The sequence below is a fragment of the Camellia sinensis genome, chromosome 6 (assembly GCF_055761805.1).
Source record: "Camellia sinensis isolate YWXY chromosome 6, ASM5576180v1, whole genome shotgun sequence".
NCBI classification, from domain to species: domain Eukaryota; kingdom Viridiplantae; phylum Streptophyta; class Magnoliopsida; order Ericales; family Theaceae; genus Camellia; species Camellia sinensis.
In genome coordinates, this window is record NC_138966.1 from 169,688,496 (window position 1) to 169,705,298 (window position 16,803).

Sequence of the window (16,803 nt, forward strand, 5' to 3'; positions counted from 1 at the left end):
GGTAAAAAGGCGATTTTTGGTGACTAAAAATGGACCTTTGGCCAAAGGTGATTTTTCTTGTAGTGCAACTTCCGACACAAACTGTAATAAAAGTAATTTTGGTGCTGTTTCTGATTCCAAAAGCACTTTGTAGTGTACGGAAATGCTCGTAGGATTCTTTGAAGTGAGGAGTGGCATCTCATTTTGCTGTTTGAGCATATGACATTTCTTGTTCCACTGGGCAATGTATAATACCCATAATATTTTCCTGTTAATTTGTTGTCAACACTATAAATTCGTGCATAAAGGGAATGTTTCATCACTGGCCCATTCACAATAAGAGTTAAAAGGGTAAGAATATTGCTATATGTAGTTTATAATTGATACTGGGGTGATGCTATGGTACATTTAGATGTACCATACATTTAGTTATGAACTTATATGATTTTACATCATAATCAATACCATATTAGTCATAATTACTATCATATTAAGTCATAACTTAGTTATGTTCAATTATTTACTTATACCATATTACTTCATAACCAAGTCATAACTAAGATATTTAAATAATTTGACTCTCAAATTAGGCAACCTGTGTAACCGGTTACCAAACAGAGCAAAAGATCAGAGTAGTCCAACAGTCGCAAGTCAGTTGGTCTCCCTCTCTGGCTCGTGCTGTTGCTCTTCTCTTCTCCTCCCTCCCCTCTTCCACCATAGCCGAAGCTTCAGCCATTGCCGAAGACCACCAGCCCCGTCGGCGTCGGGGCCACCATTCTCTCGGTGTAGACATCTTTCTTCATAACCTCTCACTGTCTTGACATCAAGAACCAGAGTTTCTTCCATTCTAATCGAATATTTCCAAGAGATATTTTCTATAGCTCAGGTTTGTTTCTAACTCTAAACTTCATTTACATTAGGGCTTTTGATTTGAAAACCCTAACCATTTCTTGGAAATATCTCTTGGAAATTAATAGTAAGAAATTAATTTTGATGGGAATTTGAATCACCATTTCTTCCTCAAAGTAAGTATGAAAATCTATATGGGCAAGCAGGGACGACGGCATGTCAACAAAGAGGGTTCATGTGAACCCAATGAAATTTGCAAAATGAGTATTAGGTATGTGAAGTTTTACGAATAAAAGTCAGCAATGTTCTGAATGAACCCACTCATTTTATTCTTTGAACTGTGCATTTCTGGGAATTCTTAATATCTTTTAAGGAATGAGTGGTTCATTGGAATGAAATTATTTCATTAAAATATTCATTTATATGTTTGGTTGAATAAAAAATAATTAAAATTATATTGTAAATAAAATTACAATTCATTATTGTAAAAGAATTATCATTCCACAGAGAAACTTAAGGAATGATAACTCCATTTCATTTCCATATCAATCCAGTAAACCAAATAATGCATAACTTGTATAAGAATACACTAGACCTTTTCACTCTGTTTTGTAGAATCAATTCTATATTTTTTGAAATTTGTGAACTTGCACTTTACGTCTGAGGCCAAGTTTCTCCAATGACTGACCAAATTTCTTCTTTATTCTTCTTTATATTCATTTTTGATCAGATGATAAAATTGAAAATTATATAAAAAACATTCATTGAATATATCCATAGTTCCATACTCTTGATTTTTTAAGTAACCCGTGTCTAAGAAGATTCTGGGTCTGTACTGCCAAAGTATTAACATTTGCAAAATCTCAACCCTTTTGTCACATCATAAGTTTATTATGCTAAAGGCTTGCAATGTAGATTTTTTGTTGCAGATTAAATCCATTTTCTTTTAAGTTGTGGTGTTGATATCTTTACTAAAATTATTTCCAAACAGTCAATTGTAGTCATTCACTAAGAAAAGAATTTATTTGAACCTGTCACTGTCCGTGTCTTCTTTTATATATAATTTTTGTGTTTTTTTAATCTCAGATTTGGCAAGCCCACAAGGAATTCCAAAAAAACTGTGCAATTTACTTTTGTTTAGCAGAAGACTCCACTTTTTTACTAACTCGGTCTTCTAAATTTCGTTTATGCAAATTCATTGCCATCTTTATATGGGGTTCCGTCTTTTTTTTTTTTTTTTTTTTAATTTTATTTTGAGACCAATATTTCCAGTGACCACCTGAACTTGTTTAGTCTTCTTTAGATTCAATTCCCACTTCTTTTTCCTTTCCAACCCTGAAGGCTTTTTAGTCTATTTTATTTGTTTCCAATTTTTGTTAATTAGAATCTCTTGGTAAGAACAAATCATAAGGTAGAACAAGTAAGAATACGTATCATTGAAATTACTTATCAAAAAAAGAAAAAAAGAAAAAAAAAAGAGAATATGTATCATTGAAATTGAAAAAAGGAACATGAACTACCAGCTGTGATACATATCTTTGAATCCTCTCTTCTTTTTCCTTTTTAAGTTCATACAAAGAAGCACGATTCAGATATGCATCATGGCTAAAGTTTCTTTCTTCCTCTACCGCTGTGTGCAGATAGCCGGCCCAAGTTGATTGCTGGATCACCTGATGGGTATTCGGGGCTTGTGGATGGAAAGCCAAGAGAAGCTAGGATGAATCACCCAAAAGGGATTACTGTAGATCACAGAGGAAATATCTACATTGCTGACACTCTGAATATGGCCATCAGGAAGATCAGTGATGCAGGTAGAGTAGAGTTTTTGCTTAAAAACAGATGTACCATACATTTAGTTATGAACTTATATGATTTTATGTCATAACCAATACCATATTAATCATAACCACTATCATATTGACTCATAACTTAGTTATATTCAGTTATTTATTTATACCATACTATCTCATAATCAAGTCATAACTAAATTACTTAAATAATTTAACTCTCAAATAGGCAACCGGTGTAGCCGGTTAGAAGGGGAAACAAAATTGAATCAGTCGTGTTTGGCCCTCTTGTTGGCTCTTCTCCTCCCTCTTCTCTTCCCTCTTCTCTTCCGCCATAGCCGAAGCTTCCAAGGATCACCAGCCTCGTCGGCGATCCGAGCTTCAGCCATGTCGACATCTTCTTCACAAGCTCTCACTCTCTGGACGTCTCCACCATGGGTTTATGACCAAAGACCTAGTCATCGTCTTTTCCCTTCCCTTCCAGTCGAATCGAATTTTTCCAAGAACTCTTTTCCGTAGTTCAGGTTTGTTGCTAACTCTAAGCTTCATCTAAATGTGCCATTGGGGCTTTGATTTCAAAACCGTAATTGTAAAGAATGAATATTTACTTTTCTATGTAATTTTTTGTTACTTCATAGCTGTCTAATCGATTGTTAGTGTGAGGTTGTAGATCAAACTTCAAAAAAAAATCTGAAGTTTTTATTTTTCTCACTTATCTGTGTATCTCTAACTTTGGACCCTCTTGAATTCTGGCTATTGTGTTTGTTTCTTATTCAAAGATACCAATGAAGTTCTATGAAAGTTCAGATTGGATCCAAAACCTGGCTGTTTGATTTATATGTTATGGAGTTCCTTTAAATGGTGTTTGGTTATATAGATTTGGAACTGAGTGCTGGATCCTGGAATTTTGTAGTCCTTGGGAGTTGAGGCTTATACATCATGGCAAGGATTAAACCTCAAGCTCTGCTACAACAAAGCAAGAAGAAGAAGGGTCCAAGTCGTATCGGTGCCACTACAGTTATTTTATACAGCTTAATTATAGTTGTGATGGTGTTTTTCCTGTTTGCTAGTTATAGACATTGGATTCAGAGGTTTGTTGGAATCTTCTTTGATGAATAAATACTTGTTATTTTGATAAATTGGGATTCAGAGGGACTAGCATGACACCTTGTATCTTGTTAACCGAATTTAATTTTTAGTTTGATTATTAATTCATATGTTTTGAATCTTGTGGGTTTGGTGAAAGACCTATATCTGTTTTCTTGGAATGATTTCTGAATTCTAAATTTAGCAACAACCCATGTATTTAATAAGTGATAAAAAGAATTTTAATTTAATCCTGGACCTGGTGTTTTGAAATATTGCAGGAGGTCTGTTGCAGTGGTATCTGCATTTATTTAGTAACAAAATAGAACCACTTGAAATAATCATTATTTTATAGACCAAAGAGGGCTTTATATGGCTTTTAACTTTTATCTGCTAACTTGTGTTTAGGTCAATAATTCAAACAGAGCATCGGTTATCAGTTATTGAGGTACTCTTTTCTGGATAATGTTGTTACCTGTGTATTGTTGTTGTTGTTGTACCTTTCGCGAGCATAAGTGTTGGTTATTGATTAGAAAGACTTACAAATTGCTGATATCTTCTTCTCTCTTTGCCTTTTAAGTCATAATGACGACTTATAATGACAATTAAAGATTTATTAAGTTTATCTTACTTTGTGTGTGTGTGTTTGTGTTTGTCTATTATACAGTGTTAATGCTATTGAGGTTTGAACAAATTCCTTTCAAGTGACCATCACTATTTCTTTATTCTTTCTCTTCGTATTTGGTTCTGTGTGTGCTGCAGCGTGACGATGCTTTTGCAGATGGAAAGAAATCTGATGTCCCCGGATATGTTGTGAGTTTCTTTATATCCTAGTCATTGTAAATTGCTTTTATTTTGTTCTTATTTTAAATGTCGATCCACTATATTAGGTATTGCTTTTAGATTTAATCTGCTCCTGAGGAATCATTTCACTTATTGGTCAGTTCAGAGGATGCTACAGGCTTTAGTTTAGATACCAATATGTGGCAGGGAGCTACTGTTTTGTTAATAAAGTTTCATTTAGTTCTCCATTTCTCTGTTTGTTGTTTTCGCATAATGTCCATTTATCTTTTTTCTTTTTATTGGGACATGCAGGGGGTATCAGTTCTTTTGGAGAGTCTTCTCAAAATTTTATTGTTTATTGTCTATTGATAAACTTGTATATTTTTTTGTTTTCCTGTTTTAATAGATTTTAAATACCTCAAAAGGGTCAATAACAATCGAGTTATACAAAGAAGGCTCTCCTGAGGTGGTTGATGCATTTATTGACTTATGGTGGGTACTGGACTCAACTCTATTATATTTCGATCCGTTGTTGTGGATTCTTATTTTCATTGTTCACATGGCTGACCTTGTTTGTTTCCCAAATCCTTATTTACTTATTTGCTTACTGCACTTTCTTCCTTGTACATAGTTAATCACTTGAGTGGTTCTTTAGACACGTTAACAGCAGTGAGATGAGAGGGTTTAGTGTTTTTGTGGTCTTTATGCTTCTCCAACATTTCATCACATATTTTTTTTGGAATCTATCATTTTACTTGAACCTCAAGCTTTGCCTTCAGTCAAGCAAAGCTATGGAAACTTTAATTTGGTTGGGCAATCTGATGCTTGCAAGTGTATAATCAAAACACATATCATCAATTTGATCTTTGCACTAAAGAAGTAGTTCAATTATTGCATATGCTTAGTGCATCATCTTTATGTAATACATCACTTGAAAATGGTGTAGGCAGTCTCCACGCAAGCCTTCCACCTGGGGGGATAATTTTTGACTTTGTACATATACTGAAGTTTTAAATTGAAACGATTTTTTAGTCAGAGGGGGCACTTCAAGGGGATGCCTTTTCACCATGTAATAAAGAACTTTGTGATTCAAGGAGGTAATTCTGATATACCTGGAGCTACAGATGATTGGACTTTGAAAGTAAAGCATAACAACCAACTTGAAACAAGGTTTGCCCTCCTGTTGACCCAACCTGTGGAGTTCCCTTTTTACCTCTGTAGTTTCTTATTCTATCCTGGTTACTGAATTTGTGATTTTCATCCAGCATGAAGCATGAGGCGTTTATGCTTGGTACTACAAAGGCTAAACATGACAAAGAGGGATTCGAGCTTTTTATTACAGCTGCACCTATAGCGACCCCGGTCTTTTCCCATCTGATTATTGTATCCGGACTTAGGTTCCGTAGATTTTGTCATTGTATATTGTTGTTGTTGTCCTTTATTCTCTCATTTGGAATTATGGGTTGTGTTGGGCAGGTTTGTTTCAGGTTGGTTGGGTTTAGAAACCAAGTCTTGCTGTCCGGGTTTTTGGTTGTTCGCTCGAGCGAGGAGTTTGTCGCTCGAGCGAGATGTTATTTTGGTTCTTCGCTCGAGCCGGGGTTTGGTAGCTCGAGCGAGAGTTTGCGTTTGGGTTGAACCTGAAGCTTTGCATTCTTGGCTCGAGCGAGCTTTTATTCGCTCGAGCGAGTTAGTTTGTTCTTCGCTCGAGCAATAGTTCCTTCGCTCGAGCGTGTGTCTGGTTACAGACCTGAGGGTTTGAGTTCTTCGCTCGATCGAGCTTTCTTTCGCTCGAGCGAGCTTTTGGGTTGTTGGCTCGAGCAAGGTTTCCTTGGCTCGAGCGTGGTTTCTCTGTGTCTGGTCGCTCGAGCGACCAAGTCTTCGCTCGAGCGAGCCTGTCCAGTTTATATACACAGCAGCGGGATTTGATCAGTCTTTTTCATCTTATTTTGATTCCAAACCCTAGGTCCGACTCCTCTTTCTCTCTACTCACCTTCTCTCTTAGATTTGATCCATTTAAGGAGTGTTTCTACCCTAGATCCTTCATTAAAAAGATAGAGTGAGTTGAGGGCTTCCATTTAATCTGAATAGTTGGTGATTTGGAGCACTTTGGTATTTGGGGTATCATCTCTGTCTTCTTCATTTGGGTTGTTCTCTTCGAGGTAGGGATTTCCTACTCCATTTTATAGGTTTTGCTCTAAGTTTTGGTATGTTGATATGTTGGGTTTACTTTGGTAATTTTTGGGAAAACCCTGGTTGTAATATTGAATTAATTTGTATAATTAATTTAAGGGATTTGGGGAAATATGGCTAAATTCATGGTATTGGGGAAATTATTGAGTAAATGGTGTAGTTGGTTAGTTTAATCACTCACCTATGAAAATGTTGGAATTATGTTAGTTGATACATTTATTTCCTGTTTAGAAATAACTGTTTTGGGCTATCGGTGGAGGATAGTTGTGATTGTTGTAGACATTGCATGTGGATTAGGAATAACTGAAACTAATCACATTGGTTAAGTCGTTAATTTTGAATATTGCACTGATACAGAAAATACGTGTATTGATTGAGCATTGCATGTGCATTTGCATTTATATTGTTTTGTGTGGGAGGAGATAGGGGATGTACTCCACGGTTTAGGGGAAGATAGGGGATGGACCTCTAAACCGGATTTTGTTTGGGAGGAGATAGGGGATGGACTCCATTAGCATCACTTTTATGTGTGCTTATTATATAGAAGTGTTTTTATTGATACAGCACTAAAATGTGTATCAATCTGGAAGTATGAAGTGTTGTGAATTGAGCTTGAGTCTCATTTGTTTGTTGATATTGGAAGGATGTGAATATGGTATATGTAATTCACTGTTGTAAGTTTGGCCAGGTTCTGAGCCATGTTGATAAAATTGGAAAGTAAATTGTATTTTAGACAATAGTGTCATGAGACTGTAAAAATGAAGTGGTTGATTATCTTGGTTAACCATCTGTCAAATACTATTGCTTTATTCATTTCTTATATGTGGTTTAGTATATTTCTGCTGGGCTGTGGCTCACCCTTTATGGGAACATCATTTTCAGGTTCAGGTGATAAGCTACCTCCAAGGACTTAGCTTTGAAGGACTTGGATTCTGAAGACTATTTTTTTTAGTTGTTTGTTTTTGGTTGTTAGTACATGTAAACATTCAAGCCTAGGGCTTTTCTTGTATTGAGTTAGAACTCATATTTTTGTATCCAAGTGTTGGCTTGGAAAGATGTAAGCCTGTAGGGCATTTTATTCAATGTTACATATAATGCTTTATTTAGTAATACTCTGATGAATGAATTAGTAAATTGTCTTCTTTAATTAATGCATGTCAATGATATTTAATGGGTTATTTTTGAGGACGTTACAACTTGGTATCAGAGCGTACCGGGTTTGAATACTTTGGGTACGTGGGAAGTGATTAGTATCACATTGGGTTCGTCTCGTTTGATAGAGACTTAGTGTAATGTTATATGCTTATGTGATAACATGTTTATGTGATTATGTGGGTATGGAATGTAGTTCTAGGATGTTGATTGGACCCTTGAGTTTCTAGTAGTCTTGTTGGAAAGGCACTTGATCACTGCTGCTTCCAATCGGAACTATAGTAACGCATTGGGACTATCATTATCCGGGAATGAAATTCGTAGGTGCTTATGTGATTATGTGCTTACGTGGAATGAATTATTGTTGTCCATTGCATTAGGATGCGAGTGTTTAGCTTCGGCACATTTATTAATGTGCTAATGTCTTTGTTTCCTTTATTAGGATGTCAGGACGAGGACGAGGACGCGGTAGGCGTGGTAGGACGGGCAGGCAGGAGGTGCCTGTGCCAGGAGAAATTCCGGCTGTTCAAGAGGGAATTGGCCAGGCCAATGTGGCCGAGCCAGTAGGCCAGCAGGCTATGGGCGCTCTAGCCCGAGAGATAGCAGGGGCATTCAGGGAGTCAGTAGGTATTCTCAGAGCTGAGAATCAAGCTCAGGTTGTTGTTGCAGATGCAGGACCTTCCTTTCTGAAGAGGGAGTTCTTCCGGTCTAATCCGGATGAATTTGTGGGTGATCCTAAAGAGCCGCTTAAGGCAGATGAATGGCTCGAACAGACAACGAAGACGTTTGAGATGCTTGGCATCGAAGACGAGGGGTTGAAAGTGACCTTGGCATCTTTCCAGTTGAAGGGGGATGCGGGTCAGTGGTGGAAGTTTACTAAGGGGCGTATAGGAGGTACGTGGGAGGCTTTTGTGAATGCTTTCCAGGAGAAGTACTTATCTCCAGCAGTTAGGGAGAAGCTACGAGACCAGTTTTGTCAGCTTAAGCAGGCGAGTTCTTCAGTGGCCGAGTTTGAGGCTGCATTTACCAGTTTGTCCAGGTTTGCACCTGAATTGGTGGCGTCTGAGGAACGCCGTTGTATTGAGTTTGAGAAAAAGTTGAGGCGTGGCCTCAAGCTGAGAGTAGGGGGAACTATGATTCGGGATTATGGGCGTATGGTTGATGCTGCAGCCCATATGGAGATTATGATGCAGGAAGAGGAGGAAGGACAGAAGGGCTCCAAGAGGAGTCAGGATAGTCAGAATGATGGTAGGAGACAGAAGGGTTTTAATCCCCAGCAGTCTCAGGGTAGCTTTGCTAGATCGACTTTTCCTGTACCGAGTGCTAGTTCGGGAAAAGGCAGTCAGGGAGACATTACCTGTTTCAAGTGTGGCCAGCTGGGCCACAAGTCTCCAGTTTGTCCTCAGAGGGGAGGAGTTCAGAGAGCAGCATCTTCTTCGGCTCGATCACAGAGCCAGAGTCAGAGTAGAGGTCAACCACTCTCGTGTTATCAGTGTGGTCAGCCAGGGCATATGAAGAGGTATTGCCCACAGTTGGGTGGCACACCTAGTGCATCTGGTTTGAGGCCAATTCAGGGTCAGCAGCCAGCTCAGTCGGGTCAGGCCTCGAAGGCTAATCAGGGGGCTTCATCGTCCCAGACAGTGCAGCAATCTTATGCTCCTAGGGGTGAGCAGGTTGATCAGAGGTCGTCTGGGCGCGTGTACGCTGTTACCACGCAGGACCTTGTACCGACTCCATCAGTTGTGAGAGGTACCTTCTTGTTTTGCAACTCGGTTGCTAATGTTTTGATTGATACGGGTGCATCTCATTCCTTTGTGTCTGCTGCATTTGCATCTGTTTTGGAATTGGAGTTAGCACAGTTAGCATCTCCTATATGTGTAGTGTCACCTCTTGGGGGTGAATTGATTTTGAAACAAGGTGTTAGGGGTTGTGATATAGAGGTTGATTATCATAGAATCCCATTTTCCTTTGTAGTTATGCCTATGAGGGGTTTCGATGTTATTTTGGGTATGGACTGGTTATCGTCATACCGGGCAGTTATTGATTGCTACCGCCAGAGGGTCACTTGTTGTACCGTGAGCGGAGAGTATTTTCATTTTCTGGGGGACCGGGTTGGTGATGTGTTGCCACCGGGGTATGTTCCGCGAGGTCGGAGTGAACTTAGTGGTCTACTTGCTAACCTTTCGATTAGTGAGGGTGATGAGACTCAGATTGTGTTACCAAGGGTGGTTTGTGAGTACTCGGATGTCTTTCCCGAGGATCTTGCTGGTTTGCCACCGCATCGGGAGATTGAGTTTTCTATTGACCTAGTACCTGGCACGACGCCGATTTCTATGTCACCCTATCGTTTCGCCCCAGCCGAGTTAGTTGAGTTGAAGACTCAGCTCCAGGAGTTGCTAGACAAGGGTTTTATACGTCCTAGTGTTTCACCGTGGGGAGCACCAGCCCTCTTCGTTAAAAAGAAAGGTGGTGCTTTGAGACTGTGTATAGATTACCGAAAATTGAATCGGGCTACGGTTAAGAATAAGTATCCGATGCCTCGTATAGATGATCTGTTTGACCAGTTGAAGGGTTCCCGTTGTTTCTCAAAGATAGACTTGAGATCAGGCTATCATCAGTTAAGGGTCAGGGAGGAGGATATTCCGAAAACGGCATTCCGTACGCGGTATGGCCACTATGAGTTTCTGGTGATGCCATTTGGGCTCACTAATGCACCGGCAGTTTTTATGGATTTGATGAACCGGATATTCTGGGAATTTTTGGATCGTTTTGTAGTCGTTTTTGTGGACGACATCCTTATCTATTCGCCTTCTGAGGAGGAGCACGAGGCACACTTGAGGGTGGTGCTTGAGTTATTTAGAGCCCATAGGCTGTATGCCAAGTTTGGGAAGTGTGAGTTCTGGCTGAGAGAAGTCAAATTCTTAGGCCATGTGGTATCCGGGGAAGGAGTGTCTGTTGATACATCCAAGGTAGAGGCAGTGCAGGATTGGGCACAGCCTAAGAGTGTGTTTGAGATTCGCAGTTTTCTGGGATTAGCTGGGTATTACCGTCGATTTGTGAAAGATTTCTCCAGGTTAGCATCACCGTTGACTAGATTGACTCGGAAAGGAGTCAAATTTGTATGGAGTGAGACTTGTGAAAAGTCGTTTCAGGAGTTGAAAGTTAGACTGACTACCGCTCCAGTGTTGATTATTCCAGAGAGAGGGTTGGGTTATGCAGTCTATTGTGACGCCTCACGAGAGGGTCTGGGTTGTGTATTAATGCAAGAAGGGAAAGTAGTTGCCTATGGTTCACGTCAGTTGAAAATTCACGAGCAAAATTACCCTACACATGATTTAGAGTTAGCAGCTGTGATATTTGCCTTGAAGATTTGGAGGCATTATCTTTATGGTGAGAGATTTGAGGTATTCTCGGATCATAAGAGTCTGAAATATTTGTTTACACAGAAAGACTTGAACTTGAGGCAGAGGCGGTGGATGGAATTTATAGAGGATTATGATTTTGAGTTGCATTATCATCCAGGAAAAGCCAATGTGGTGGCCGATGCCCTTAGCAGGAAACCTGTTGGTGTCATAGCTAGTATAGCTATTCGAGAATGGGAGATGTTGGGGGCACTTGGGGAGTTTGATTTACTTTTGGGCGAATCCGTTGAGGCTGCGGCCTTGTTTTCTGTTGTTGCACGGCCTACACTTGTGACACGAGTGTTAGAGGCTCAGAGAGGTGACCTTGAGGTAGAATCTCTCCGTGAGAAGATTTCCGGTGGGAAAGTTGAGAAGGGTTTGACGGTGTATTCCGACTTGAGTGTGAGATACCGAGACCGTCCGTTTGTGCCGGAGTCTTGCCGAGAGGAGGTACTCCGAGAGTTTCATCATTCACGCCTTGCGGTGCATCCGGGAGGCACTAAGATGTACCGGGATTTGGGTCGTCAGTTTTGGTGGCGGGGTATGAAGAGAGATGTGGCAGTTTTTGTATCTAAGTGCCTTACTTGTCAGCAAGTGAAGGCTGAACATCAGAGGCCAGCGGGTTTGTTGCAACCTTTGCCTATTGCTGAGTGGAAGTGGGAGCACGTCACTATGGACTTCGTTGTGGGTCTTCCGAGGACTCAGCGGGGTAGTGATGCTATTTGGGTGGTTGTAGACCGGTTGACTAAGTCGGCGCACTTTATTCCTATGCGCGTGAGAGATTCGGTAGATCATCTTGCTGACTTGTATATTCGGGACATAGTGAGATTGCATGGGGTTCCAGTGACGATCGTCTCAGATAGAGATCCTCGTTTTACTGCCAGGTTGTGGCAGAGTTTGCAGAGTGCCTTAGGCACTAAGTTGACCTTTAGCACGGCTTATCATCCTCAGACTGATGGGCAGTCCGAGCGTACTATTCAGATCCTTGAGGATATGCTTCGGGGTTGTGTTCTAGACTTTAGTGGGTCGTGGGAGAGGCACTTGCCGTTGGTAGAGTTTGCCTACAACAACAGTTTCCAGTCTAGTATCGGTATGGCACCATTTGAGGCCTTGTATGGCCGACCGTGTAGGTCTCCTGTTTGTTGGGCCGAGGTGGGGGATGCACCTCTGTTGGGTCCGGAATTGGTGAGGGAAACGACGGAGAAAGTTGAGCTTATCCGTAAGAGGCTTGTTACAGCACAGAGTCGTCAGAAATCTTATGCCGACCGTAGGAGGAGACCTTTGGTGTTTGAGGTGGGCGATCATGTTTTTCTAAAGATATCACCTAGACGGGGTTTGATGAGGTTTGGGAAGAGCGGGAAGTTGTCCCCTCGGTTCATTGGTCCGTTTGAGATCCTTGAGAGGATTGGCGAGGCTGCTTATTGTTTAGCTTTGCCGCCGCAGTTGTCCGGAGTACATGACGTGTTTCATGTGAGTATGCTTCGGAAGTACGAGCCGGATCCATCACATGTGTTGGATTGGACCGATTTAGTGGTTGATGAGGATGTCTCGTATGAGGAGAGACCGGTTCGGGTATTGGATAGGCGGGATCAAGTTTTGCGAGGCAAGACCATCCCTTTGGTAAAAGTTTTGTGGAAACATCATGGAGTGGAGGAAGCCACTTGGGAGCGTGAATTGGAAGTCCGTGAAAAATACCCGGACATGTTTATTCATTTGTAATCCTGTATTTAGATTTGTAATGTTGTTGAACTTAAGAGCTTTACATAAGTCTTAAGTTGTAAAATGTTGAGTATGTTTTGGTAAATGGGTGTATCTTGAAACTTACTTCATTATAGAAGTTTGGTATAGCATTGCATATGTTGATTACATTGCTGAGTGTGTTGTATATATCATGCGATTTAATATGATATGAGAATTGTTAACATTGAAAGGAATAATGCATGATATTGATACAGGTTGAAATATATGTTATTTTGTATATGTTATGAGATGCCTCTTGATAAAGAGATGAAGTGACCAGCATTGGGTCAAGCTGTCTATTATTGTTTTATAATATCATTGGGAGTTGAGAAAAATCTGTTTTCAAAAACTTAAGCTTAATTTCGGGGACGAAATTCTTTGAAGGGGGGGAGGTTATAGCGACCCCGGTCTTTTCCCATCTGATTATTGTATCCGGACTTAGGTTCCGTAGATTTTGTCATTGTATATTGTTGTTGTTGTCCTTTATTCTCTCATTTGGAATTATGGGTTGTGTTGGGCAGGTTTGTTTCAGGTTGGTTGGGTTTAGAAACCAAGTCTTGCTGTCCGGGTTTTTGGTTGTTCGCTCGAGCGAGGAGTTTGTCGCTCGAGCGAGATGTTATTTTGGTTCTTCGCTCGAGCCGGGGTTTGGTAGCTCGAGCGAGAGTTTGCGTTTGGGTTGAACCTGAAGCTTTGCATTCTTGGCTCGAGCGAGCTTTTATTCGCTCGAGCGAGTTAGTTTGTTCTTCGCTCGAGCAATAGTTCCTTCGCTCGAGCGTGTGTCTGGTTACAGACCTGAGGGTTTGAGTTCTTCGCTCGATCGAGCTTTCTTTCGCTCGAGCGAGCTTTTGGGTTGTTGGCTCGAGCAAGGTTTCCTTGGCTCGAGCGTGGTTTCTCTGTGTCTGGTCGCTCGAGCGACCAAGTCTTCGCTCGAGCGAGCCTGTCCAGTTTATATACACAGCAGCGGGATTTGATCAGTCTTTTTCATCTTATTTTGATTCCAAACCCTAGGTCCAACTCCTCTTTCTCTCTACTCACCTTCTCTCTTAGATTTGATCCATTTAAGGAGTGTTTCTACCCTAGATCCTTCATTAAAAAGATAGAGTGAGTTGAGGGCTTCCATTTAATCTGAATAGTTGGTGATTTGGAGCACTTTGGTATTTGGGGTATCATCTCTGTCTTCTTCATTTGGGTTGTTCTCTTCGAGGTAGGGATTTCCTACTCCATTTTATAGGTTTTGCTCTAAGTTTTGGTATGTTGATATGTTGGGTTTACTTTGGTAATTTTTGGGAAAACCCTGGTTGTAATATTGAATTAATTTGTATAATTAATTTAAGGGATTTGGGGAAATATGGCTAAATTCATGGTATTGGGGAAATTATTGAGTAAATGGTGTAGTTGGTTAGTTTAATCACTCACCTATGAAAATGTTGGAATTATGTTAGTTGATACATTTATTTCCTGTTTAGAAATAACTGTTTTGGGCTATCGGTGGAGGATAGTTGTGATTGTTGTAGACATTGCATGTGGATTAGGAATAACTGAAACTAATCACATTGGTTAAGTCGTTAATTTTGAATATTGCACTGATACAGAAAATACGTGTATTGATTGAGCATTGCATGTGCATTTGCATTTATATTGTTTTGTGTGGGAGGAGATAGGGGATGTACTCCACGGTTTAGGGGAAGATAGGGGATGGACCTCTAAACCGGATTTTGTTTGGGAGGAGATAGGGGATGGACTCCATTAGCATCACTTTTATGTGTGCTTATTATATAGAAGTGTTTTTATTGATACAGCACTAAAATGTGTATCAATCTGGAAGTATGAAGTGTTGTGAATTGAGCTTGAGTCTCATTTGTTTGTTGATATTGGAAGGATGTGAATATGGTATATGTAATTCACTGTTGTAAGTTTGGCCAGGTTCTGAGCCATGTTGATAAAATTGGAAAGTAAATTGTATTTTAGACAATAGTGTCATGAGACTGTAAAAATGAAGTGGTTGATTATCTTGGTTAACCATCTGTCAAATACTATTGCTTTATTCATTTCTTATATGTGGTTTAGTATATTTCTGCTGGGCTGTGGCTCACCCTTTATGGGAACATCATTTTCAGGTTCAGGTGATAAGCTACCTCCAAGGACTTAGCTTTGAAGGACTTGGATTCTGAAGACTATTTTTTTTAGTTGTTTGTTTTTGGTTGTTAGTACATGTAAACATTCAAGCCTAGGGCTTTTCTTGTATTGAGTTAGAACTCATATTTTTGTATCCAAGTGTTGGCTTGGAAAGATGTAAGCCTGTAGGGCATTTTATTCAATGTTACATATAATGCTTTATTTAGTAATACTCTGATGAATGAATTAGTAAATTGTCTTCTTTAATTAATGCATGTCAATGATATTTAATGGGTTATTTTTGAGGACGTTACAGCACCAATCCCTGATCTAAATGAGAAGCTGATTGTGTTTGGGCGGGTCATTAAGAGAGAGGATGTTGTTCAGGTTATAAGCCTTTTGCTCTATTTCTCTCTGATTTTTGTGAACTATGAGCATGTGGATGTTTTACTTAAAGTTGTTGCATGCTAGGAGCAATTGAGAGTCTATTCTTTCTGGACATATGAACCATAATCATATTTATTCTCAAACTTTTTCATGAAGAATATGATGGGAATTTTTATTTGTTTTGGCAATGAATGATTGTATCATAGGATTGAGACTACCAAATTCTTGAGACAATGTAATAGGACCATCTCCTTTTATGCTGATAAATTGACATGGATTCATGATGATTCAACACAAGGCAGCTGCTTGTAGTACTCTAATGACTGTATCTGATCTAAAAAAAAGGAGGCTATAGCACATTTGTTGTTATATAAATCTTTTATATATTAAGTTGAGATTGTTATCTCGATAAACTAGTAAAGTTTTTTTTGGTGGTGTGGTGGTGGCTCCCCAATCGTCTTAGCCCATTACATTGGGCCACAAAAAAAAAAAAAAAAAGATGCTTGCATTCGTCGTTAATATAGTCAAATGGCACTATGTCAAGCCAGTTGGATCATGTTAAGTTAATGGGGGAAAAATATGCCATGCTTTTAGTTTTCAAGTCATTAAATCATATTCTTTATTGATGTTTGAACGCATGTCCTGCAATGTGCTTACCAGGAAATTGAAGGGGTGGATACGGATGAACATTATCGACCTAAATCTCCAATAGGAATCATCAATGTGACTCTGAAAGAGAAGGTTTGAAGGAGGTTTTATCAGTTTAAAGCTTCTTTCAATGGCATGGTTTCCCCATCTTAGATGCCAACGTGCTGATAATCACCAAGCAAGCAAGAGGTTTATGGAAAGTATAAATTTTTAGTCCAGGTATAAATTTCATTTTCTGCTTGTATGTAAAAGACTTGAATTTATTTTTGTCAAACTTTTTCACCAATGTGTGTTACTATAGGGTCGTAAGATGGGTCAATGTGAACCTCATAAGTTGAATTTCGATTGTACGAATGGGATGGAAGACAATACGTACGAGCGAGTATGTGTTTCATGGTCCAGTACAATTTTTTGTATGGTGTTCATTACATTATGTTTGAACTTATTAATGATATTTTGTTATTATGGTATTTTTAGGTGCCGCAAGGTCAATCCTATTATTTTCCGTGTATGGATGGGACACAAGAGAGCGCATTGCAAATGGTGGACAAAATTGGAAGCTCATCTTCAGTGAATCAGGAATGACGAATAGGTTTTGAACAGAGTCGGAACAGGTTATATTTGATTCTAAATAGGTTTTGAACAGATTCGGAACAGATTATATTTGGTTTTGAACAGGTTTTGAA

General features: G+C 39.6%; 1 protein-coding gene across 1 annotated transcript; it reads left to right on the forward strand.

Annotated features, from left to right (window-relative positions):
- Positions 1 to 506: 506 nt before the first annotated feature.
- On the forward strand, positions 507 to 16,788 carry LOC114301007 (peptidyl-prolyl cis-trans isomerase CYP21-4). The gene is made up of 12 exons (XM_082875300.1): positions 507 to 865; positions 2,469 to 2,639; positions 3,529 to 3,706; positions 4,110 to 4,149; positions 4,464 to 4,514; positions 4,891 to 4,976; positions 5,517 to 5,654; positions 5,750 to 5,825; positions 15,389 to 15,469; positions 16,130 to 16,336; positions 16,419 to 16,499; positions 16,595 to 16,788. Exons 3-10 carry the CDS (start codon positions 3,555 to 3,557, stop codon positions 16,214 to 16,216), a joined length of 711 nt encoding a protein of 236 aa, XP_082731426.1. The 5' UTR covers positions 507 to 865; positions 2,469 to 2,639; positions 3,529 to 3,554; the 3' UTR covers positions 16,217 to 16,336; positions 16,419 to 16,499; positions 16,595 to 16,788.
- The last annotated feature ends 15 nt before the right edge of the window (positions 16,789 to 16,803 follow it).

Coding starts and splice junctions, on each gene's coding strand:
- LOC114301007 (XM_082875300.1), top strand. CDS start 3,555: ATGGCAAGGATTAAACCTCAAGCTCTGCTACAACAAAGCAAGAAGAAG. Junction 4,977..5,516: donor GATGCATTTATTGACTTATG/GTGGGTACTGGA, acceptor ACGATTTTTTAG/TCAGAGGGGGCACTTCAAGG. Junction 5,826..15,388: donor GATTCGAGCTTTTTATTACA/GCTGCACCTATA, acceptor GTTATTTTTGAG/GACGTTACAGCACCAATCCC.